The sequence below is a fragment of the Cyprinus carpio genome, chromosome A15 (assembly GCF_018340385.1).
Source record: "Cyprinus carpio isolate SPL01 chromosome A15, ASM1834038v1, whole genome shotgun sequence".
NCBI classification, from domain to species: Eukaryota; Metazoa; Chordata; class Actinopteri; order Cypriniformes; family Cyprinidae; genus Cyprinus; species Cyprinus carpio.
In genome coordinates this window covers 23,008,920-23,035,342 of record NC_056586.1, presented here as the reverse complement: position 1 = coordinate 23,035,342, position 26,423 = coordinate 23,008,920, and the positions used below count along the sequence as shown (strand labels likewise).

The 26,423-nt window shown below is 35.8% G+C and overlaps 2 protein-coding genes, 1 long non-coding RNA gene and 1 other non-coding gene across 4 annotated transcripts; 1 reads left to right on the top strand and 3 right to left on the bottom strand.

Annotated features, from left to right (window-relative positions):
- Window positions 1–2,408: 2,408 nt before the first annotated feature.
- LOC122147877 lies at window positions 2,409–2,536 on the bottom strand. The gene has a single exon (XR_006161876.1).
- A 2,843-nt stretch (window positions 2,537–5,379) lies between these two features.
- LOC122147862 lies at window positions 5,380–7,296 on the bottom strand. Its single transcript, XR_006161865.1, has 2 exons — window positions 7,072–7,296; window positions 5,380–5,682 (listed from the first exon to the last, which is right to left on the bottom strand). It is a non-coding gene; the product is annotated as an uncharacterized LOC122147862 (long non-coding RNA).
- Window positions 7,297–7,376: 80 nt separating this feature from the next.
- On the bottom strand, window positions 7,377–21,374 carry LOC109066081 (nuclear mitotic apparatus protein 1-like; the record flags this gene model as incomplete). The annotated part of the gene is made up of 22 exons (XM_042771736.1): window positions 21,269–21,374; window positions 20,692–20,741; window positions 20,448–20,533; window positions 20,267–20,346; window positions 19,889–19,974; window positions 18,981–19,049; window positions 18,769–18,859; window positions 18,488–18,635; window positions 17,450–17,586; window positions 17,215–17,326; window positions 17,009–17,126; window positions 16,780–16,920; window positions 16,432–16,545; window positions 11,824–16,257; window positions 11,526–11,735; window positions 11,256–11,419; window positions 10,877–11,162; window positions 9,888–10,089; window positions 9,361–9,497; window positions 8,953–9,282; window positions 7,758–7,844; window positions 7,377–7,556 (listed from the first exon to the last, which is right to left on the bottom strand). Coding segments are annotated over exons 2-22 (7,254 nt in total), but the record flags the coding sequence as incomplete, so codon positions are not given.
- A 132-nt stretch (window positions 21,375–21,506) lies between these two features.
- On the top strand, window positions 21,507–26,418 carry LOC109066087 (leucine-rich repeat-containing protein 51-like). The gene is made up of 5 exons (XM_042771584.1): window positions 21,507–21,693; window positions 21,808–21,874; window positions 23,902–24,127; window positions 24,221–24,352; window positions 25,934–26,418. Exons 1-5 carry the CDS (start codon window positions 21,691–21,693, stop codon window positions 26,070–26,072), a joined length of 567 nt encoding a protein of 188 aa, XP_042627518.1. The 5' UTR covers window positions 21,507–21,690; the 3' UTR covers window positions 26,073–26,418.
- The last annotated feature ends 5 nt before the right edge of the window (window positions 26,419–26,423 follow it).

Here is a 26,423-nt window from a genome sequence, read left to right as displayed (position 1 = left end):
TTTATGTGGACAAAACCCAAAACGATCTGCTAATGAAAATCACTTAGACTCATAATTTTTAAAAGGGAAAAATATTTGATTCACAGTTTTAAAAAAGGTAAAAAATAAATAAATAAAAAGCAACATTTTAAAGCATGAATCAAAGTTTAAATACGGCTATCAATTTGTCTATCTAAAAATATTTTATTTCCATTTTTACTTGAATTCATTCAATTCATTTCATAGTTCTAAGCATCATTTATAGTCCTCCATACTCACCTCCATGCTGGGCCCCAATCATTTGATGCAGCTTGTGCCGATTCGGCTGGGCCCCAATCATTTGATGCAGCTTGTGCCGATTCGTGAGCCAGTGTCCCGCTTTATGATGCTTCGTCAGCACTCCTTGTTCCCGCAGCATTCGCTCCACCTTGTCCTGTAAATGTGAAATCAGACCCTCTGTGTGCATAAAAAAAGAGACAAATTCAACCAACATCACATTAGAGCACCACATTTTATCTCATTCACTTCAGGCAGCATAAAGGAGACCTTTCTCTGAGATGATGCTGATCTGATCGGCCAGTTCTTTCTCCAGCTCGTCTCTCACGTCTCCCTCATGTGCCAGTTCTTTCCGGAGTCTCTTGAACAACCGTGGCGTGCTCATTACGTCCTGCACTGGAGAGCTGTGAGAGTTATACTGGGATTCGTCAGTCTGTCACTTTCAGTCACCTCATTATACAACCGCAGGGAAAAGTATATGAACCTATTGATCGTTTGCATGAATTGGCCATATAGTTTTATCTCATCTTCAAGTCTGTTAAAATGGTAAACAATCACAATACAGGGCAAAAAAAACAAACAAAAACAAAACAAGGAAAAAGTCAACTGCTAACATCCTGGATTTTAATAATGGGACTCAAAGATTTAACAGACAACAAATATTTTCTCTGATGGCCCAGTCAGACAAGTACTTCTGGTTTTTTATTTCCTGCCAACGTTTTTCTCTGGAACCACAAAACAATGATCCGTTTTCATTTTTAGATATGTATTTTTTCTAAAGGCTATATATATATATATATATATATATATATATATATATATATATATATATATATATATATATATATATATATATATATATATATATATATATATATATATATATTTGGTCAAACATTCTTCTATAAATAAACAAATAATGAATAAATAACATTTGTTAAAATCTTTAAAAAACAAAAAAGAAAATTTGCAATAAGCTGGATTTTATTTAGCTATAAATGTAACTCAATTACGAAAAGACTTTTGGCTCACTAATGCTGCATTTATTTGATAATATGTGTGAATATATGTTAAAATGTAATTTATTCTTGTGATGTGCAGCTGTATTTTCAGCATCATTACTCCAGTCTTCAGTGTCACATGATCTTCAGAAATCATTCTAATATGCTGATTTGTTGCACAAAAAACATTTCTGATTATTAACAATGTTGAAAACAGTTGTGCTGCACAATATTTTTGTGGAAACGGTGATACTTTTTTCAGGATTCTTTGATGAGTAGAAAGTTCAAAAGAACAGCATTTATTTGAAATAGAAATCTTCTGTAAATGTTGCTTTTGATCAGATTAATGCATCCTTACTAAATAAAAGTATTAATTTCTTTTGTTCAAAAAAAGAAAAAAGTGACCCCAAACCTTTGAAAGGTAGTATATACCATAAAAAATACACAATGGGGTTCACCACAAGATCAGATGATGCAATGATGGATGACCATCACACTACAGAGTCACCATGAAAAGCTCTTGAACATTTACATTTATCAGAAGTTTTAATCCAAAGCAACTTACAGTGCATTCAGGCTACTTTTTTTTTTTTTTTTACCAGTATGGGTTTTCCTTGGGAATCGAACCCACGACTTTTTGTGCTGCTAACGCAATGCTCTACTAATTTGTAGACTAATTTTATACACCAGATTTTTACATCTCTTGTAGTATGATATAAGAATATGGAGTTCATACTCAAGAAAACACCTACATTTTTCTAATAAAAAAAAAAATATATATGTATGGATAATCAAGTAAACCTAATGTTCATTTTTAAATATCAGTAACAATATAAAAATTATTTTACTTCATTAAAATGAAGTAACAGTGACTATTTCACATCAGAAAGACACATTAAGCGCAAGGTAGAAATTTAAAATATATTAAAAGGCAAATCATGCTGAGTTTAGAGGACTTTGTTGGGTTAATGTATTACATTATCAGACAGTGGCATAAACAGTCATTATCAAAATGGTAAACAAAGAATAGCAGTTTTTGAAAACCAACAGAAACAGATGCACCTTGGCAAGCTGAAGCTCCAGAGACAGCGATGAACTGGAAGTCAGCTGCATGTAGAAGGAAATAAAGGTAAGCAGCAGTTCACCCGAACATGTGTGTGGCACCATCGCACAGGGAACCCGAGGCCTCGACAGGCCCTGTCGGCAGGAACCAGCATCACTCTGTGTGGCGTCCAGGACTATAGCACTGATCAGCTCACAGCCACACTGGGACCAGCCACAGTCTGAACAAACACAACCCACTCTGACCTGGAATCGAACCTGCAACCTTCTCACCCACAGTCTGACTCCTTAACCACTGACCCACTGTTACTCAGAAACACCAGCAAACCATCAGAGAACTCTTTCCTCTGCCTACAGACAAAGACACACATTACCCAGCACATTTACATTTATCCAGAGTCACTTACAAATGAGGAACATCACAAGCAATCTGTCATGGTGTCAACAGTAAACAATGGCAAGTTTAGTAAAACTATACTAGTAAACAAGTAAATGCAGAAAGGATAAACTTTAATAAACTTTTTCAGTGGCCTTTGGTATTTTTTCCATTCGATTTTTTTTTTTTTAAACAAGCTAAAATTGATAAAAAGCAAAAAAGTATTTAAAAATCAAAGATGAAAGACTGTACGTCACAGTTCTAATGAGGGAAAGAACTACGATCCAATGAGCCAACTGACAATTGAATTAAAAACATTGAATGAAAAAGTAATGCTGATAATATATGTTTAGAAAACCATTTTAATATTTATTGCAAAATCCGAATATCATGTTTCAGTAGGAATACTGACTATTCACAAGGCTTTAGAAATCTTGAGAAAGGTACTTTTAACTTTTTAACAAATTTATTGATTCTCCCTAATTCCTCTTTTTCATCTTTTAAATGTTCCATTTTAAAATAGTCTACCGCTTATCCATTCAGAAAGGCTTCCAGTTTTGTGGATATGCACACAAAGACCAGTCACTAATCAGATGGCTAATTAAGAGGCCACGCAGCTTTTGACCACTGGATCAGTTCAGGTTTAAGAAATGTTTCAACACTGCATCAACTACTGATGAACGCATTAATTAAAGGTAATTTAACAATGCATTATTGTGTCTTTGGAAGGCTTTTGTCTTTCAAACACATTAAAACGCGCAAATTCATGTTATTTCTTAATTACATGTAATGCAGGCATTCCCAAACTTTCTCCAGCTAAACCTCTTTCACCTAATAAATGTACTTTAACTACCCCTGAGATTTTAAAATAAATATTTGAATAATTAAGTATCACATTTGTATGTTCAAGGTTCTTTGAAGGTGGTTAATGGTCACGTGACATGCAGATAAACAAATAAAATATGATTTTTTTTTAGTGAGCATTTTATTTTGATTGTTGTTATTTTTAAATAATTTGTGATTTATTAAATCTAATTTAAAATGTTTATGATTTCATTAATTATTAGCTTTTCATTGAACTCATGAACCATCTGCAGTTCCTTTACGAAGCTAATCTTAATTCATGATGTGAATAACAAAAAATGGAATATATTTTCTTCTTCTGTGTATTTTTATATCCATATGGTGATTATCCTATTCAAATCAATGTGATAAACGAGTTATGTCAAAAGTAATCAAAAAGTAGTCTGATTACAATACCTAAATGTGTAACGTAACGGATTACGTTACTAAACGTGACGGTTACTGAACTCAAGCACATACTAACACTCAATATTGAAAACAGCCATTGTAACATGAAAACACAAAACTATAGAACTCAGGAGGTTAAAATGTTAAATATGTTAGTTATTTTCACTCTTTACCACAATTTCAAACACCAATTTATGATAATTTACCAGTCCAGAAGTAACGTCATGATGCAATAATCTATAACAGTAAGTATAATTCTATAAATTAAAGAACGGAAGATGTTTTACAGTAATTTTATGATTACACAATAAGCCAGTACAGTCTTTCTTTACACCAACGACCATTCAACAATAACGAACGACGTTGCAGTCATTAATAATTTAGATACACGATGACGTAATAATTCTTCCGCTATGCTCATTGGCTGTTGAAAATTACGTGACCAATGGAAACACTCATCTTCCGAAACACAATTTTAGAAATAAGTAACATGAAGTTTATAAATTCTTAGATTAAATGTTTAAAAATAAATATAATTGACCCTTAAAAATAGAGAAAGATATAAACCATATACAGTATCCTTAACGCTGGGCGTGGCTTCAAGTGACTCATCATTGATTTCTATCAGAAATTAGGTATCATTCATAAGCTTACTCAAACTCCATCCCCTGAAAACTATTTTGAGATAGGATTTTAAGCATAAGTCTAACATATAAATGTTGTTTCTGATATTATAATCATCCAAATGAAGAGTTGCAAGATATGTGTAGCCAACTTGTTCATATTCATATTTGTTACGTGACTGTACACATGAGTTTGAATGCAATCCTCTGGGAATCAAAAGCTTTCTTGTTAAAAGTGGACTTTGACAGGTAGCTTGCCACTTCTGAAAACACAAGACAACTCAAACTTTTCATAAATATAGATTATGAATCCTAGTACAGATCCTTTTTATTGAACACCTGGTTAAATGTCTGAAGATTTCATGCATTCAGCAATTTAATATCTTTTTTATTTTACCTTGCATTTCTAATATGGTACACTTTTACAGTCTCTCATAATCTGTTTGGCTTGTTAAAGGATATCGAACACATTTCACATCAATACTATTAACAGATGTTTTATCTGACTGGTACATACATTATCTCAGTTTTTCTGGCAATAACTGAAAATTCTTAAAAGATTTTTCCCAAATTTTGATGCCAAATTTATATTGCACATTTCAAAAATGTCAGTACAATATCTAATTTATTCTTTATTAAACTCAAATGTATCTCTGTAGCTTTCATTAATATATATATATATATTATATATATATGTGTGTGTGTATGTATATATATATAAAAAACAAACAATTTAAAGTTTCTAAAGCACTGAACATAAAACAGAATTGTGAAAAATAAATAAATAAATTCAAACAGACTTTGCAAACAGTCAATGTATATTAACTTTTAATAGAAACTTTTCTATATTCATACATAAACTGCTTCTATTTAGCAACGAAGCTCCTGAAAAACCTGTCAAAGATTTGATATAGAAGACTTTATTACAGAACAAGGAATACATTTAAATATTATACAACCAGTTACATAAACAGGACAGTAATTAAGACCACTGCATCCCATAATAAAAATAACTTAATTACAAAGAGAAAAGATAAAAAAAAAAGAAGAAGAAAAGAGAACAGATGACTTTGCAGTTGTATCCTCAAATTTAAACCTTAACCCTGATCTTCATCTGTGGAGAAAGAAAGAAAGAAAGAAAGAAGAGTCAGAAAATTATTCAATGCATTAAAACACATATGCATAGAAATTACAATAGAAATGGGAGAACAAATCACATTTTGAAAGTCAGACACTACATGTTACTCTAGAATAGATCTGGAGTTACGCCACTATCAGGTGAAATGATCAGAAATGCAGTGAGATCACCACCAAACACACACAATAGAACTGTTTTTTCTTCTTCTGTCATATATATTTTTGCATGTATATCAGTGGACATGACTACTGTATGTTTCACATGCAAAATGGACAAATAAAGAAAAAAACTGAGCAAGCATATTAATACACTGAAAAACTCATTAATTGTTTAACACACTGCAAAAAGTTATTTAAGATGACAACAACTAGAAAACAACTGATCTGTGGCCAGGTTACAACGGCTTCAAATGTGGTTAGAATATCTGCTTTAAAATGTTTAATTTTTTTGAATAAACAAACAAACCAAACTATTATAAATGTAATCAAATTAAATTAGCATTCAATAGATTATCTAAAAATTGCAACTAAAAAACAAACAAACCATTTTTCTGAATTTAATGACATAAAATTAGGTCACACCAGCCACCAAATGTTTAACGGGAAATTTGCTAAAAATGTTCTCCTCAGGTCATCCAAGATTAGGATGAGTTTGTTTCTTCATCAGGTTTGGAGAAATGTAGCATTGCATCAGTGTCTCAGCAATGGCTGCTCTGCAGTGAATGGGTGCCGTCAGAATGAGAGTCCAAACAGCTGATAAAAACATCACAATAAAGACTTTTTTTTTTGCTTTAAGTCTTCTATTCATAATAACGCTTCCTCCCGTTGAAAATTAATCTGGTCTGAATCAAGAGATCAAGCAGCGTTTACAAGCCAAAACAGGTGGATTTTGATGTGAGAGACCACAGGAGATGGTCTTTATCAATGGTGGAAGCGATATTATGGATTATGGACTTGCATTTTGGCCAGAAGTGACTGTTTAAAGTTAAAACATCTTAATGATGGGTTTGTTTCAGCTTTTGTCTTCTCCAGATGTTAACTGATGGACTGGAGTGGTGTGAATTGCTTGTGGATTACTGTGATGTTTTTATCAGCTGTTTGGACTCTCATTCTGATGGCACCCATTCACTGCAGAGCATCCATTGCTGAGACACTGATGCAATGCTACATTTCTCCAAATCTGATGAAGAAACAAACGCATCTATATCTTGGATGGTCTGAGGGTGAGGACGTTTTCAGCAAATGTTCACGTTTGGGTGAACTACTCCAGTAACACCAGAGGGTGAGTGAAACAATCCCACAGAGAGGAAAGACACCTGCAGTGTTAAGAGAAGTATTACTGCCAAACATAACAGCCGATACATACAGTTAAATACTTCAGCATAGATCAGTGCAGCAAGTCACTGTGTTCCCTAAACACACACACAGCAATTGCTTTAACACACCTGCAATTTATAACCACAAATACTTGAATTTAAAGAAATAAAATATTTTCTAATGCATTTTTACCATATTTACCATGGCATGTGCTACCGTGTTCATATCAGATAAGTATAGAACTAACAGATAAGAACTAATGCCAAATGGTTTTGGTTAATAACTAAACAAAAGAGTTTATTGTACCTTTTTGTTTTTGGAGTTTTTGGGTTTGTTGTTTTTGTTTGGGTTTGTCTTTGTGGGGGTGGGGGTAAGAGGAGACTTGGCTGAACGCTGGGCACGACTGGCCACGGCGGGAGATTTGCGTGCGCTGTTACGCAGCTTGTTGAGGCCGCGCTGCAGCCTGCTGTCACCACGTCCGCTGTTCTTTGGAGTATTTACAACAGTGAACATCAAAGACTGCCTTCGATCGGCCTAGTAAGAGGAAACAGAAATATTATCACACAGCTGTCTAAATGAACACATACACAATCTGCTTCCATAGAGCTATTCAGCTTATAGCCCTAAAAACCATAACACCAGTTGCATTTATGAGGTACGTGTTCTAGGGATATTTTAATCTCAAATAAAGACTAGGTTAGTAACAACTACAGACGTCCAATAAAAGTATCTTACCGGCGACTTTGGAGGTCTGTTTTGACTGTTGCCGAACCTGGCTTTAGGTGTCATTGGTCGTGGGAAGCAACTTGCCAGCTTCTTTGCCTGTGGAAACAATGTTATTTGTAACCAACAGTTTTACATTATTAAGATTTTGAGTTTATTAGACTGGTTTAAAGACACTGAGAACCAATTCTGAAAATCTGGTCCTATAAAATAGGTTTTATTTTTCCCCAAATTCTTTTTTATTTTTCCTGCGTTTCAAACTTACTGGTTTAGTTTTAACAATTAAATACAATTTTAGTAATGAAAAAGCATGTCTGATTAATTTAAATTCACCAAAAATGTTTGGAAAGTTTAACATAAGTTATATTTTTACATTTGCCACATTCCAAAAAAAAAATAAATAAAATAATAATGTATATATACAAGTTTTATTGTTCACAAATACCTTTTTATATCTCTCAAATATATATATATATATATATATATATATATATATATATTCTCATATATAATATATATATATATATATATATATATATATATATATATATATATATATATTCATTTAAATTGTCTGGATTCAATTATAATGGTTTAATTAAATTTTAATAAACAAAAATCATGTCTGAATATTGAATTCATTAAATAAAAAACAACAACAACAAAAAAAAACTTCAACAATAATAGGGCCCTATGAAAGGATTTGTTTTTTTTTTTTTTTTACAAATTTAGTGTTGTCTGCTTTAATTTTTCTGGATTTATGATTTAATGCACATTTGTCATAAAAAATGTTGGAAATCAAATATTAACTATTTAAAATTTAGTCAAAATTAAAATTGTATATCTATCTATCTCTATCTATCTATCTATCTATCTATCTATCTATCTATCTATATATATATATATATATATATATATATATATATATATATATATATATATATATATATATATATATATATATATATATATATGTGTAATTATTTCCTAAAAATTAAGTTTTAATTTATTACTATTAGTATTACTTTGAAAAGTAAATTCTACTACGTAATAGTAATATATTTGTCACATTTTCTTCAAATTTTATTTTAAAGGGTTGTCGTGAAGAAGTGACTCTCAGAGCAGCTCAATCAACCAAAACAACCAATCAAGTGGGATCAATAACTGATCAAAATATTCCTAAACGAAGGCTTTTGTTCTCTCGTACCTCAGGCGTGTCTGGACCTTGTAGTTGGGATCCAGGGCGTTTGGGAGCCAACGGGCTGCGCTTATTTTCTGAAGCACGTGAGCTTGTTTTTGTGAGCTGAGCGGCCCGGTGAGCAGCAGTGCTGGACCGGATCTGACCCGGCAACATGGTGGCGCGCTGAGGCTGGGAGTTCGCGGAGCTCTGGCTCGAACTCGGTGCAAGAGAGAAGCGGCGAGAGTTCAGGGACTCCAGGATCTGAGCTGGCATCATGGACGCACGTCGGATCGTCTCATCCGGGTCTCCCATTCGCAGGTCCTCGTCTGTTATGGCGAACGAGGGACCCAGGCTGGGCTGTCGAGGCAAAACGATACAGTTTGATTCTGGTCTTATACAAACAATGCAGCTAAAGCAAACTATTTCCAAGCTTACCCTGGACTCCAGCGGGTAGCTGCTCTTCAGGTGGGGCAGACAGGCTTTGTTTCGCGCCTGCAATTCTGCGATGCGCATCCAGTCATCAGAAGCATGTTCCGGTTCATTCTCTGATCCAATACAGAACGTACTGGTGGCTACACAACACACAAAATAAGTTATAATATTACTATTATGTTACTACATTACTTAATTATAATATCAATTATATATAATAATATTACTATAAAATAATAATACTTATTATGGTTCAAAATTTAAAAGAAATATTACTATTCTCATAACTAAAATTTTAAATGAAGTATTAACTAAAAATAATGTTTTAATAAATTATTGTATTTTACAGTACACTATAATACACTTGATGTCCTAAAATAAACTAAAACTGAAATAAATGTTATTATATAAACATAAAAACCAATTCGAAATATTAAAAAGAACTATAATAGTATCTCAATGATACTAAAATGTCACTGGTAATGCACAAAGTAACTATAAGCAATGAGGTTCTAATGACAACATTTCACCTCTTGGTGGGTTAACGTTATGCACGGCACTTCTGCGGTATCCAGGCAGACTCTGAAGGGGGTCTGCTTTTGATAAAGCTGCAGCACTTTCCTCCGAGAGGTCCATGGAGAACGGCCGCGAATGCTGAACTGCCAAGTTGGGCTGAGACCGCGCAGAGTGCAGACTAGAAAATGACTCCTCGTCTTCAGCCCTTCCTGATGTCTTCTCACCAAGCATGAATAAAAGAACAAAAAAAAACATTTAGAAACTTTGCGACCCAGTACGAGAGAAAAAAAAAGACCTGATCAAGGAGCCATGAACAGTAGTAGTACTAGTCAAAGTGCATTTTAAGGCAAGTTAGTTTTCTAGGGATGTAACAACTCACTCAACTCACGATGCGATACTGATTTCACATTGATTTTTTCTCACAATTAAAAAAAAAAAAATTAGATTTAAGACAAATTCTAAATGAAAAGGTGTCCTTTTAATCATTTCTCAGACAAAACGCTGAACATTTCTTTGTGAAATTTAAATTTTATGATTTTGAAATGTGAAGCAAAAACTGAAAGGTCTGACTTTAGCTTTGTGAAACTATACTACATAAAGCATCTGAACGAAACAAAAACAGCAGACGGGCTGATTGAGAGTGCAAATACACTCTCTGACAGCAGGTGGCGCTTATGGAACAGCTGTTATATAGCATTTCCTTGGTTAATGCTGTAAACACAGCATTTGCGCTTATAAATACTACCCTATTATGTATTGTACAGAGGCAAGATGGAAATACAATACTAGGGATGTCCCACTTGCCAAACTCACATTTAAATGACATTTTTCACATTGGCCCCTGTAAGGAACGATCTCATGAATGTTGTTTCTTATGCTCAAAGAGCATTAACCGTTGGCTCTTTGATTTGGAAGGTGGGACTTAATTTACCGGAGCCAACAAATAACCTTTTTTGAACCCGAGAAAGTGCAGGAGGCAAGTAGAAGGTTATGCATTTCCTACCTTAGCCATGGTGATGTTGATAACTTGCGTAGTACGTCGCCTTCGAGCCGAAGCGGTCAACTTCTTTGCAGAGTCAACCACAAGATCGCCAATGGAAGTAATGCTGGACTCTAGTTTGTGTTCAAAGGCATCATTGTGGTACCCTTTACGCATGTTGCCTTGTTGACCCAAAGGCGTGAAGTAGAGAGTCTCCAGGGATTCGGCCCCCAAGGCACGACGTTTAGCGGCCAAGCGCTCAGAGCTACGAACCAGTGGAGTGCTGGACTCACCCGGTACTGCAGAACGACTGCCAAATTGGGAAAAAAAATATACAATGATGCTGCATGATTTCCATGGAATACCATGTTAGAAACCTATACAGTTGGGTTGGTTTAGTTACCTGTTAGCATTGAGTGAATCGTTCAGCTCAAACTCCAGACTGTCTATACTTGTGTCCTGCTGTTTCTCTGGGACTCTGATGTACAGACTTTCTCTGTGTCTCATGTTCTCTTTGTCATCCGTCATCATCTTCTGCTCTCGCAGCTGCCTGTCAGCAAAGTCCACCTAAAACAAGCACACAATTAAACAACAAATTGGACAGTAAACAAAAAATTTAAAGCTCGATTCAGTCTCATTTCAACATTCTTGAAATAATAAGCAGTAAACTAACTTGTGCCTCCAAGCTTTTCACTTTGGCCACAAGGTTCTTCTCCTTGGTGCTCGCCTGGTCTAGTTCCATGCGAGCCAATGTCAGTTCTGTCTCCAGAGCTTTGACTTCCCTCTTGCTGGCCTCCAACGAGTGCTCAAGAGTTTTGTTGAGCTCCTGAGATTCCACCAGCAGCTGCTTTTTACCATTGTAGTGATTCTTGGCCTTCTCCACCTGAGGAAGTATAGCAAGTGATGATGCATAAATGATCATGCAGAAATATGCACAAAAGAAACAAAGAAAGATGTGATTCAAAACAGACCTGTGCTTTGTAGTGCTCTATTGCTTCTGACTTAGTCTTCAGCTGCTCCAGGAGTTCCTGATTCTGCTCATCACACTTTTGAGAAGCCTTTTTAAGAGCAAGGATGGAACCATTTTGCTCCTTTACCATCAACTCCAGCTCAGTTCGAATCTTCTGGGAGGCATCACACTCCCTCTGGAGAGTCTGGTTGAGAGAACTCATGTGATCCTTTTCTTGCCTCAGCATCTCCAAATTCTGCTTGTACCCATCAAGTTGACGTTTGTCGACATTAATCTCAACAATCCTCTTCTCCAGGTCCTCTTTTACCTGATGCATCTCAAGGACATCTTTCTCCTTTTGTTGGCACAGCAGTTCCATCTTCCTCAGCTTCTGATCCAAAGTCTGCAGAACTCTGTCTTTGTCTGAGATGTCACGACTGGCAGTTTCCAATTGTCCCTGAAGGGTTTCAATCTTTTCTTCCAACCCCCTATGGAGATCATCTTCAGACTGTTTGGCCCTTAACTGCTGATCACTTATTTCATCTTTAAGAGAACTTATTTGAGCTTCCCTCTCAGAAGCAAGAGAAGAGACCTCTAAGATTTTAGCCTGAAGTTCACTGACATCTTTCTCAAGCTCCCGAGCCCTTTCTCTAAGGTTCTCTTTTTCACAAACCTCCTTTTTAAGCAACTGAACCTCAGATTCCTTTTGAGAAGCTGAAGTCGTCAACTCCACCACTTGTATCTTAAGAGCAGCCAGGTTCTCCTTTAATGTGTTGTGTTCAGCCTCTAAAACTGAAATCTCCTGTTGCTTCTGCCCTTTTTCTTCCTGGTCATTTCGGATTTCATCTTTGAGAGAGGTTACTTCAGTTGATAGGTGGTCCCTTTCCTTTCTCACTGTTTCCAAATTCTGCTGGTACTCCTCCAGTTTTTGTTGTTTCTCAACAAGAAGCTCACCAATCCTCTTCTCCAGGTCTTCCTTTGAGTGTTGGATCTCAAGGACATCTTTCTCCTTTTGCTGGCAATTCAGTTTCATCTGCGTCAGCTTCTGATCCAAGGACTCCAAAAGATGATCTTTGTCTGTGATGTCGCCTCTGGTAGTTTCTAGTTGCTTCTGTAGGGTTTCAATATTCTCTTCCAGCACTCTGCGGAGATCATCCTCAGACTGTTTAGCCCTTAACTGCTGATCATTTATTTCATCTTTAAGAGAACTTATTTGAGCTGCCCTCTCAGAAGCAAGAGTAGAGACCTCTAGGATTTTAGCCTGAAGTTCACTTACATCTTTCTCAAGCTCCTGAGCCTTTTCTTTAAGGTTCTCTTTATCGCAAACCTCCTTTTGAAGCAACAGAAGCTCAGATTCCTTCTGAGAAGCTGTAGTTTTCAACTCCACCACTTGCGTCTTAAGAGCAGCCAAGTTGTCTTTTAATGTGTTGTGCTCAGCCTCTAAAAAAGAAATCTCCTGTTGCTTCTGCACTTCAGTTTCTCTGTAATTTTGGATTTCATCTTTGAGAGAGTTTATTTCAGTTGACAGAATGTCTCTTTCCTTTCTCACCATTTCCAAATTCTGCTGGCACTCCAGCAGCTGTTGTTTCTCAAAAACAAGCTCACCAATCTTCTTCTCTAAGTTGTCCTTTACCTGATGCATATCATGGACATCTTTCTCCCTTTGCTGGCACAGCAGATCCATCTGCTTCAGCTTCTGATCCAAAGTCTGCAGAACTCTGTCTTTGTCTGAGATGTCTCGATCGGCAGTTTCCAACTGTCCCTGAAGGGTTTCAACCTTTTCTTTCAGCAATCTACGGAGATCATCTTCAGACTGTTTAGCCTTCAACTGATCCGTCAACTGATCTTGAAGAGAATTAACACAAGCCTCCCTCTCAGAGGCTAGTGTGGAGACCTCTAGGATTTTAACTTGAAGTTCACTAACCATTCTCTCAAGTTCCTCACGCTTGGCAGTCTCAAGCTCCTGAGCCTTTTCTCTAAGGCTCTCTAGTTGGTGAAGCTTGTCTTTAAGCAAGACAAGTTCAGATTGCTTCTGTGAAGCTTCAGTTGTTTCCTCCAACAACTTCTTCTCAAGGGCATCCATGTTCTCCCTAAATGTGTTGCGTTCAGCCTCTAAAACGGATATCTCCTGTTGCTTCTGCACTTCAGTGTCCTGGTAGCCACAAATTTCCTCTTTAAGACAGGATACTTCAGTTGACAAGTGGTCTCTTTCCTTCCTCAATATTTCCTGATTCTGCAGGCACTCGGAAAGCTCTTGCTTCTCAACATGAAGTTCAACAATCCTCTTCTCCAGCTCCTCCTTTGCCTGATGCGTTTCAAGGAAATCTTTCTCTTTTTGAAGGAAAAGCCCTTCCATCTCTTTGAGCTTTGAGCCCAGCAGTTTTTCTTTATCTGCAGCACAACGATTGACCATATCTAGTTCTCCTTGTAGGGTGCAAACCTTCTCTTCCAGCTCTCTGCGAAGATCTTCTTCAGATTGTTTGGCAAGCGACTGTTGATCCTTCATCTCATTTTGAAGGGAAATTACTTGAGCCTCTCTCTGAGAGGCGAGAGTGGAGACCTCTAGAATTTTGGCCTGAAGCTCACTCACTTTTTTCTCAAACTCTTCACGTTTGATTGTCTCAAGCTCCAGAGCTTTTTCTCTCAGACTCACTTGACAGGAAAGCTCTTGTTGAAGCAAGAGGAGCATAGATTCCTTTTGGGAAACTGTGGTTGTCACCTCCACCAACTGGTTCTGAAGAGCAGCCAGATTTTCCTTCAAAACGTTATGGTCAGCCTGTAACACAGACACTTCTTGCTGGGAACGGCAGATTTCCTCTTGGAGAGATGATACTTGAGTGGAGAGATGGTCTCTTTCTTTTCTCAGCATTTCTAGATTCTGCTGGCACTCATCCAGTTGTTGTTTTTGCTCAGTAATCCTCTTTTCCAGGTCTTCCTTTGCTTGATGCATCTCACCGACATCTTTCTCTTTTTGTTGGCACAGCAATTCAATCTGCTTCAGCTTCTGATTCAAAGACTGCAGAAGATGGTCTTTGTCTGCAGCATCACGATTGGCAGTGTCTAGAAGTTCCTGCAGATTTCCAGTCTTCTCCTTCAGCTCATTGCGTAGATCATCTTCACACTGTTTGGCCCTCAATTGTTGATCCTTCATCTCATCTCGAAGAGAACTTAGGCAAGCTTCTCTCTGTGAGACAAGAGAGGTGACCTCTAGGATTGTGGCCTGAAGTTCACTCACAGTCCTCTCAAGCTCCTCACGTCTGGCTTTCTCAAGCTCCTGAGCTTTTTCTCTCAGGGTTTCTTGATGGCAAAGCTCCTGCTGAAGCAAGTGGAGCTCAGATTCCTTCTGTGAAGCTGTAGCTGTCACCTCGGCCAACTGGTTCTGAATAGAAGTCATGTTTTCCTTTAACACGTTGTGTTGTGCCTCTAAAAAAGACAACTCTTGTTGTTTCTGCACTTCATTTTCACTGTAATGGCAGATCTGTTCTTTAAGAGATGTTACCTCTGCTGACAGAACCAGCATTTCTTCTTGTTTTTCTGAAGCAATTGAAGAAGCAGAGTCAAGTTCTTGCTGAAGTTTCTTAACAGTGTCCTCATGCTCTTTTCGATTTGATTTGATCATTTCGTTTATTTCAATATTTTGTTCCTTCACAAGCTTTAATTCGTGGTCTACAGAGTCATACTCGTTCCTCAGATTTCTGATTTCTTCATCTTTTAGGGAAATCTGTTCGGACAGATCCAGAATTTGTGTTCGGAGGCTTTCGATTTTGGCCAAAGCCTGACTAACCTTATTCTCCTCCTCCGTTTTCTCCTGTCTGAGAATATATATTTGCTCCTGGAGGTTTCCAATGGATTGCAGATGCTCATCAAGCTCCTGCTGCAATGTGCATGCCTCCTTTTTCAGGGATTCATTCTCTTGTACAACTTTTTGATGCTCTTCCAGCTTCTTCTCATATTCCTGAATGGTGGCTCTGGCGCTTTGCAAGTCAATGATAAGGGCATTCAGTGCATCCTGCTGTGATGCTCTCTCCACTTCTAAACCCTGGATCTCAGTGTGAAGAGCATTAACCATCTTATCTAAAGAGGCTACCTTCCCCTCCAGTTCCTCTCTCTGTTGGCGAAGGTCAGCAGAGATTTTGATCTCTGCCACCAACTGCACTTCCACCTGTTGCAGGCGAGAAACGTCACTTTCCAGAGCTGATATCTGTGCGGTAAGCATTTCCTTCTGTGTCCATAAAGCCTCCTGCAGTGTTTCTCTCTCTAAACGGATGCTATTGATGGACTGCTCCAGATCGAACACCACCATTTGGAGTCTTTTGGTTTCCTTTTCAAAAGAGCCTCTCTCCTCAGCCAGCAAAGCCTCAACTTCTGCCTTCTCCTTCTCAAGATGGAAAATAGTGTCCTGAAGCTGGGCGAGTTTAAGAGTCAGATCTGCCAACTCCTGTTTAAGCTTCTCCCACTGAGAAAATGAAATGATTAAAAATGTTAGACAGAATGGGTCATGATCTTGTTTTCAGTTCTATAAGAAATTGTCACATATAAATTCTGTCCCATCACAATCAGTAATGTCTATGACTGAAAAAAAATATTGAAATACTGAATATGAATGACAAAGAATGACAGATCATCTCACCTCCAAGATGGGCCCCAAAACCTCTCCCTTCTCTTGAGATTTAGCTTTCTGGAGTTCATCCTCCAGAACCGAGATCTTTCCCTGAAGGATCTGAACCTGCTCACTCAGACAATCCTGCACAAGGAGAACAGGAGCAGGAAAAAAAGAACACATATTAACACCAGATAGTACAAAGTGAAAACATGCAGAACATGATTAACAAAATAAGAATAATGATTGAGTTTTCAATTTATTTTAAATTTTTTTGTGTGTGTGTTGTGTTTGTGTATGGTTTTGTTTGTTTGGTGTGTTTTCGTGATTAGTTTAGCATTAGATGCTGGATTGGCGTTAAGAAAGAAATAAACAAACCCTGTGTGTGACAGCCTCATTTAACTCCTTCTCCAGAAACTCTTTTCTGCTCTTCCACTCAGTTTGTGCCAATTCGTGAGCCAGCGTGAGTTTGGCAACTTCCTCGTCGGCTCTCGCAAGCTGAGCGAAGGCGTTTCGCACCTGATGGGACCAGAGACAGGTGAAAATGACCCGATCTGATCATTACTTTAAGCAGGATTTCAGAACAAACAAAAAAACAGTATCTCACCTGTGCAGTAAGCGTTCCATTCTCCTCTGTCAGTTCATCAATCTTTCTCTCTTTTTGGGAGTTGTCTGTTTTTAAGTCTTGGCATTGCTTTAGAACCTCATGCACTCTGTGGAGAAGACTGTACAAGAAAAAAAAAATTCACTTTAAAATAACTTTTTATTCAAATAGTTACTGTGAACTCAAATGTGTTCCTTATTGCACCTCACCTCTCGTTCTTCTCCTGGAGCTCCAGCAGTGCAGCTTTATGGTCTTTCTCCAGCTCGCCTTGTTCCCGCAGCATTCGCTCAACCCTGTGCTGTAACTGCGAAATCAGACCCTCTGTGTGCAAAAGAGAAAAAGGAACTGAACCAAGTTCATATTAGAGCACCATAGTTCATCTCATTCACTTCAGGCAGCATAAGATTAAAGGAAACATGGTGATGCATGGGTACTAATGAGTACCTTTCTCTGAGATGATGCTGATCTGATCGGCCAGTTCTTTCTCCAGCTCGTCTCTCACGTCTCCCTCATGTGCCAATTCTTTCCGGAGTTTCTTCAACTGGAAATGTGGGGTGCTCATTACGTCCTGCACTGGAGAGCTGGAGATCAAGGATGTATGGGTATTATTTAGTAACTTATTATTAATATTTCAGACCATATATAATGTTTACTGTATTATTACTACTGACATTTTATATTTGTTGATGAGTATGTGATATCAATCCATGCTGCAGAACAAACTGCCCTCAAAAAGGACATTAAAACATTAAAGATAATTCCAGTCTTTGCTGAAAGTGAAATGTCAGAGTGAAAAATCAATATATATTTGTTGCTTAAAGGAGAATTCTGTCACTGAGTTACTGTCAAAATCATTTTTACAGTCATTTTAGGATTTATGAAATTGTGTTGTAATAACTACGTTATTAAAGATTAAACAGCAAATGAGGGGTTTATTAAGGCAAAAGTTGTAGTTAATAGTGAAAATTGGTCCTCAAACCAAAGTGTGACCTAAACTGTATCTAACTTTGTATGAAATATGTTAGTAAGCAATTTATTCACAATCAAATGGTGTTAATGTTCACACTGTTTATGTATTAATGCTTTACTATTAAAACATTAAAGTATTTTAATATAGACAAATTGATTATTTCCATTGGTTTAGAAGAAGATTAAAAAGTAAAAAAAAAAGGAGGGAAAAAGTGGAAATACATTTTCGTGGCAAGCAACATTGCCACTAATGTTGTCAGATTTAAAAAAATAAAAATAAATGCACAAATTCCTTTAACTATGAACATGTAAATAGTCAAATTATTTACCAAAATGCTGGTTTTTACTGTAAACAAAAGCATTTTCCTATTAGCACTGCCTTACTTGTGACCATACAGTTACAACTTTCAGAAGCAGTGACTATTTTAACATTTTGGATGGTTTTAGTCATGAAGCTTCTTTGTTCTTCACTATGGAATCAGCAAAACAACAACAACAACAAAACACACTGACCGGTCCGAGCTGGAAGCCACTGTGCAAAGCTCTTGAAACTGAACTCTAGGAGGCCGTTGAAAGCGGCTGACGATCGGAGACTCGTCGTCTGTATTTAACAGAGAGCTGCCACTGCTCATACTGCTGGAGTTCGCAACGTTCATAACAGCTACACAGCGTGTAGAAGATAGATGATTAATAGATGAGCATGGATCGAATTTAACATTATCCAATTTGCTCTCAAATGCACAGTAACATTGAATAAAGAACATATGATAATACTCAATAACGTGGCTACTTACAGTTTTGGTCTAGAAACTGATCTAGGCCTTCGTCCAACGACAGACCATCAGCATCATCTTTTACAAAACGAAACATGGATGTAATTTCCGACTGACACGGACAGAGAAAGAGAGACACATTAGAGAATGACAATTTCAAAATGTAATATTTGTTGTAGCAGCAATATATACGCATTTAATAAGTGACAGACCGGTGATTAGTAAACACTCACCTCTATATTCGAATCCATGTGGAGCAGGATGCCCTTTTTAAAAGTGCAGTAACAAAGCAGAAGCGCCACCTGCGCACATACATGAACACAAATAAATGCACAACATCTCCCGCATAGAATTAAAGGAACAACTCATCCAAAAATTAAGCTTAGTGTAAGTGACCACAGTCACAAAAATGTAGTGAACTCAGCAAAGGTGACTTCTTTCATTTTGGTCTGTTCCTCAAATTAAATCTTCAGAAAACTTAGGAGAATAAGTCAGTCATGAACCACTTTAATGTCGCTTTGTTATTAAACCTTGACAACATGTAAATGAGCACGTAATGATAATTAAGAAAAACAATTCCACACATGCAGCAAAAATACAAAGCTATTATTAGCATGTCAATAGATTTTCAATCTTTTAGACGCCACAGAACCCAAATATCATTCTCATGCAATCAGCCCCATTATCCTAATTATTATTTAATATAATCAAATTACTATTAATACTTAATTTAATTTGCATGAATTATTCTGATTAATTTTTATTATCTATTTTAATGTATTAATTTTAATATATTTTATTTTTTTTTTTTTTTTATTTTTATTTTTAAAAAAAATTGCAAGCATGTAATTTTCAATGGTTTTCCAAACTTTTAGATGCCACAGAACCCAAATATCATTCTCATGCAATCAGCCCCATTATCCTAATTATTATTTAGTATAATCAAATTATTATTAATACTTAATTTAATTTGCATGAATAATTCTGATTAATTTTTATCATCTATTTTAATGTTTTAGTTTTAATATCACTTTATTACAATTTTTTGTTTTTATTAAATTTTTTATCATTTTATTACAATTATTTCAATCTTTATTATTTATTTATTGAGCTTGAAAACCCCTGCTTTACAAATACACACCTTGGCCAGCTGAAGCTCCAGGTCAGTCCCTGCACTGATCTTCTGTAAGATGAGGGAACTTTGTCTTTTGGTGAGCTGAAAGTCATCTGCACATGGAGGAGAGAAGTTTATTTATGTTTTAACGCCATATCAGCAACAATGGCTATATTCACTATGCAAAAACATACAAGAAACAACAATAAAAATCATATACAATCGTTCAGTTAAATCAGTGATAAAAATGTCTTTTAAAAAGTATGTTCTGTGTTAATCAACATTACGCCACAAATATTGCCAATAACGCATAATGTGTCACTACTACAACATTTCACATTCACTGCCCAGTCCAGTATTATTGTCTAAAATGAAACACAAAAGACACACGCATTTGTAACTCACCCCGCAAAACATTGAAGATGATTTCCACTTTCTTACAGAGGGATAAAGTCTTAAAATCCTCAGTGTTCTCCATCCCCCTTCTAAAGTAACAGATAATGCATTTGTCAAATAAATAAAGTCGGTGCTAGTTATCAAGGCATTTCCATATTTACCGACCAAGAGTCTCAAAGTGAAGACTCACAGTTTGAAGCAGATCTTCAGGAGTGCAAACCCATCTCTCATGGGAACGAACTCCGAGAGGTGCTTCTCTGGAAACACGGTGTTTATCTGTCAAAAGGAAAACAGTCACCATCATTAAGTGTTTTATACTATAAAACTGATGTTAAAACACTTGAACATGTCAACAGACTAGAATAACTGAGACTTGTAATCTCATATATGTGTCAGTTCTTTGAATAAACAATAAAATTGAATGACACTCTTACCCATGCCAAAAGCGGTCCCGCCTTGTTCATATTAAACTTCATGGCGGACTCTATTAAAAACATATTTTCAAATTATACTACAGCACATAAGGTGGATTAGAAACAAATCAAGGCTTAATATTTCATGACAAAGTCTGTTGTAATTAAACCAGGAAAATATCACACCCTGAGAAGTGTGCTTAATGTTTAAACCTGGATTTAGACTTCTGAATAAAAGATGCAACAACATGCCAAAGTGAAAAGTTTTAAAGATATAACACAACATTTGTGTATTTTGATGATAATGAAATTAAAGTTAAATCACAAACACATATCTATTGTAAAATATAGTGCACACTGCACATCAACAGTCTTAATAAAAACATGCTGAAATGTTATGCAGGACAAATAAACGCTTTATAATCATAACTGCAGTATAATTATATTTAACAAGGAAGTCAAGTGTGTTTCGAATTTAGTTTGTTTACTCTGCAACGAATCGCCCGCTAACTTTTTACACTTTTTAAACTTCAAAAACAATACCCTCATCAAACGCCATATAAAGCTGAGTATAATTAATGAATTAAAACAAATTTACCTTGATTTTTGGGTGAGATGAAGCAAGGACGCACATTGAATCACTCGCTGAAACGTTTTCAAATTCAAACCCACAGCGTTGACTGAAGCTGAACGACTATTGGTCGACACGCTTCGTTCTCATTGGCTGTCTCAAATCAAAGTAGCCAATGGCAACCCTGCTTCGTCCGCAACGCCCCTGTAGGAAGTCCGTCTATGTCAAAACTCTCCACTTTTTTTTTTTTTTTTTTTTTTTGGAAACACCGAATGTCACGTATATTAGTTTTAGAGAATTTAGAAAATGTAGAGTTCATAACCATGTTTAAAAATGAAACGGACAAACAAAGCGAAGAAAGCGCTCCAGATGCGAACGAACTACATCTCCCAGAATGCTGTACTATGCCGATGGTTGCCATGGTAACTTTGTTGCTGGCGTGACCCGAAATGGTGATGAGAAGTTGATGAAATTACTTATTTATTATATGTGAATCCGTACTTTTTTGCTTTATGGCACTAAACTTCGTTTTAATATTAATCACATTTTAATCTTGTTTTCTGCAGTCTGGAGGTCGGAACATGTTTGGATCTCCGGTGGACTTTTCATTTAGGGAGCTCAACACAGTTTCAGGTGTGTTTCTACACTTCACACTTTTAAAATATCGGTTTAAGTAGCACATTAAACTCCTTAATAATTTCGTCAGAAAGCATTTATTTCGAATGAAACATAATAGAATTATCTAACTGCGCAAACGAGTTGTTCTTCTGAGTCGGATCTTTCCAATGAATCGATTCAGTTTACAGAATCGAACGGTTTTGAATGTCGGTATGAAAACTTTTATTAATAGCTGATAAAGCACATAAAGAAAAACTGTGATTAATATTGTTATACAATTAATTGATTGTATAACAGTTTCATCAACACGAGTTGTTCTTCTGAGTCGGATCTTTCCAATGAATCGATTCAGTTTACAGAATCGAGCGGTTTTGAATGTCGGTATGAAAACTTTTATTAATAGCTGATAAAGCACATAAAGAAAAACTGTGATTAATATTGTTATACAATTAATTGATTGTACAACAGTTTCATCAACACGAGTTGTTCTTCTGAGTCGAATCTTTCCAATGAATCGATTCAGTTTACAGAATCGAACGGTTTTGAATGTCGGTATGAAAACTTTTATTAATAGCTGATAAAGCACATAAAGAAAAACTGTGATTAATATTGTTATACAATTAATTGATTGTATAACAGTTTCATCAACACGAGTTGTTCTTCTGAGTCGGATCTTTCCAATGAATCGATTCAGTTTACAGAATCGTGCGGTTTTGAATGTCGGTATGAAAACTTTTATTAATAGCTGATAAAGCACATATGTTACAGACAAAAAGAAAAACTGTGATTAATATTGTTATACAATTAATTGATTGTATAACAGTTTGTTCAAGACGAGTTGTTCTTCTGAGTCGGATCTTTTCAATGAATCGATTCAGTTTACAGAATCGAACGGTTTTGAATGTCGGTATGAAAACTTTTATCAATAGCTGATAAAGCACATATGTTAAGAACAAAAAGAAAAGCTGTGATTAATATTGTTATACAATTAATTGATTGTATAACAATTTCATCAACACGAGTTGTTCTTCTGAGTCGGATCTTTCCAATGAATCGATTCAGTTTTACAGAATCGAACGGTTTTGAATGTCGGTATAAAAACTTTTTATTAATAGCTCATAAAGCACATATGTTACAAACAAAAAGAAAAACTGTGATTAATATTGTTATATAATTAATTGATTGTATAACAGTTTCATCAACACGAGTTGTTCTTCTGAGTCGGATCTTTCCAATGAATCGATTCAGTTTACAGAATCGAACGGTTTTGAATGTCGGTGTGAAAACTTTTATTAATAGCTGATAAAGCACATATGTTAAGAACAAAAATAAAAACTGTGATTAATATTGTTATATAATTAATTGATTGTATAACAGTTTCATAAACACGAGTTGTTCTTCTGAGTCGGATCTTTCCAATGAATCGATTCAGTTTACGGAATCGAGCGGTTTTGAATGTCGGTATGAAAACTTTTATTAATAGCTCATAAAGCACATATGTTACAAACAAAAAGAAAAACTGTAATTAATATTGTTATACAATTAATTGATTGTATAATAGTTTCATCAACACGCATAGGAAAACAATTAATAAATATAATTTATTACATTTATTTATATATTTTTTATATATATTTTTTTAATAATACAATTTTTTTCAGACAAGACATGCCTTACATAACATCTGCTGACGTAAATATAATTTGTCCCCGTCCAAGATTTTCAGGTTTTATTAGGAGTGAAATGCACAAGTGGAATTATTTCACTAAGTTATGAGTCTAAATAAGTCTTAAAAATGTAAATTTTATTAATAAATCTGATGCTTACAAAATCCCACATTCACAGATCCAAATATTAAAATTCTAAATTTCTAGACATCTCTTTTTTTTATGAAAGAAATAGTCAATTAAAGAACAACAAAGGCATTGCAATTCTTTATTGAAATGTAATTTAATGTAATTCAGTTTGTTTTGCTTTAAATCCCCGTTTTATTAATGCATTGCTTTTTTTCTAAGCACTATTTACTTCCTGTGTTTCTGTAGACATGCTCTCTGATGAACCTAATCCAGGCACGCGTCCGCTGAAGCGTGACTCAGAGCAGAAGATCCTCAGCGCAACGCTCAGACTCAACAACAACTTCCTCTCTGACTTGACGGGACTGATGGACATGCTCTCTGCTCTTTACGCTGAGCCCACGCGCCTGGCCTGGCTCGACCTCTCCTTCAACGAGTTTCAACACATCCACCCAGTACGCACTTTACCAGCTCAGTCTGACAGCTGAGCACAACCATTCGTGTAATTACTTAAATAAGAAAAAAAACATAATTTTCTCTCTCTGTGTGGTTTTCTCTGTGATTTTAGAGATATGCTTTTTTTGTATGTGTGTGGAAAGTGTTTTTGTGTTTTGTGGGAAGTGGATAAACTTGCTGCGTTGCCATTTCTCCACACCATCACTCTGCACGGCAACCCCATAGTGACCGAGCGCGAGTACAGGTACGGTCAGGGATATGGGATATTCAGGGTTCAGGGGTGTTTAGTGTTTTGAAAATTGAGGTTTTGGTTATTATTCTTTATGTCATTATGTACTTGTATGACTTCTGTGCAACACAAAAAAAAAAGAAAGAAAGAAAAACGGCACATGACCGTTGGTGAGTAAACGATAACAGAATTGTCATTTCTGCCTCGGTACACCATTGAAACGCTTTATGTGAAATACAAAGAGCTTGTGCTGCTGTGTGTGAACTCTGTGATTTTCCGCTGTGGATCTCTGTGCTGGTCGTGTTTCTGACACAACAGGTGCTGAAACTGCGGTTAGGATCTGGTTACAAACCTCTGCTGTCCTGTGCATAGCAACAGTAATCGCATATAGTTCTGATACGCACACGGCATGTGCATGTGTAAAACCTTCCTCAGCCCAGGCCTTACAATCTCACAAGAACATGTTCGGCTCTGGTTTCACCTCAAAATCAAAGAGAAAGTATTGAGACTATATGTTTTGCCCAAAGAAGCTAAGTACAACTAAGATTTTTTTTTTTTTTGCATTTCTATGTTTTAAAGTCATGCACATTCCCCCCTAAATTCTCCCTAAATTCCGGAGTTCAAAAACAAAATATATTTTAAATAATAAAATATTTATGCATTATGGTTTTAGTTGCTGTACTGCTATTCATTAATAAAAAGCTTAAAAAAAAATTCTTATTTGATTTCGGGGTAAAACATGACAGGGAAATGTTAAACGTTAAAAAAAACATTAAACTTCAAATGTCTATGGACTATAAATGTGTGACTGCGGACAGTTTTACAAGTTCTGTTGGCATTAACTGCTTTTATTAAATACTTTTTCTATTCTGTAATCTCAAAAGTCAATTATAATATAATTATAGACAGATAGACATACAGAGAGAGAGATTTTCTATATTTTTCTAGATAGAGACAGATTTTCTAGATAGATATATTTTTTAGATATTTTTCTATATAGACAGATTTTCTATATTTTTCTAGATAGATTTTCTAGCTAGATAGATTTTTCCAGATAGACAGACATGGATTTTCTAGATATAGATTTTTCTAGATAGATAGACAGATAGATTTTTAGATAGATCTTTCTAGATAGACCAATTTTTAGATAGAAAGATTTTCTAGATTTGTCTAGGCAGCTAGATAGATTTTTCTAGATAGACAGACATGGATTTTCTAGATATAGATTTTTTCTAGATAGATAGATTTTTCTAGATAGATTTAAGATAGCTAGAAACAGATTTTCTAGATTTTTCTAGATAGAAGTTACAATAAGGTCCCATTATTCTTAAACATAACTCTTCATTGTTAGTTCTTATCTCAGGTCCATTAAATTTTAAGATATAACTTTCATAATGTATTAGTAAATGTTGAAATGAACTAAGATTAATAAATGTTTTATGAGTATATTTCGTTGTTGACTAATATAGTAAACGAATGTCAACAAATTGAACCTTATTTCTCTGTCATGAAATGTTGAATTACTCAGAATTGAATTACAGTTCAGGTCATAAAAAAAAAAAGATTAATTCTTACACTTTTCTGCCTCTCTTGTAGGGCGCATTTGATCGGCACCCTTCCTCATGTGAAGATGATTGATTTCAGCGCTGTGACCAAACAGGAACGGGAGCTGACTTCAGTTTGGCAGAGGAGCAGAAACCCACTCAAAACCATGATTCACAGCAAAGTGGACTGAACCTTCTCCATCCGACATCCGGATGTGTCTAATAAACATGAATGTGGAGATACAGCTAGGGTCTGATCTACCACAGAGAGGCTGACTTTAAATCTAGCCTCTTTCAAAACTGTAAAATAGTAGAGCTGGAGTAGCTTTAGTCAGTCAGAGTGTTTCTTCATTAGTTGTTGATGAAGCCACATGAAGAAGTGCTGAAACATCTTAAGCAACAAAAAAACGTCCATTTGACTAGAAAACCTTTAAAGCCATGGCACAAAGTTTCTTTGAGAATTGCAATAAGCAATTCAAGAATAGATGAACAATGTCTTCTCATTGCACTCACCACCAATGTATATCTGCTACACATTTACT

What these genes read in the sequence shown, in the direction of transcription:
- LOC109066087 (XM_042771584.1), top strand. An exon ending in GGAGCTCAACACAGTTTCAG is followed by an intron (nt 21,875 to 23,901) that starts GTGTGTTTCTAC and finishes GTGTTTCTGTAG; the next exon opens with ACATGCTCTCTGATGAACCT. An exon ending in GTGACCGAGCGCGAGTACAG is followed by an intron (nt 24,353 to 25,933) that starts GTACGGTCAGGG and finishes CCTCTCTTGTAG; the next exon opens with GGCGCATTTGATCGGCACCC.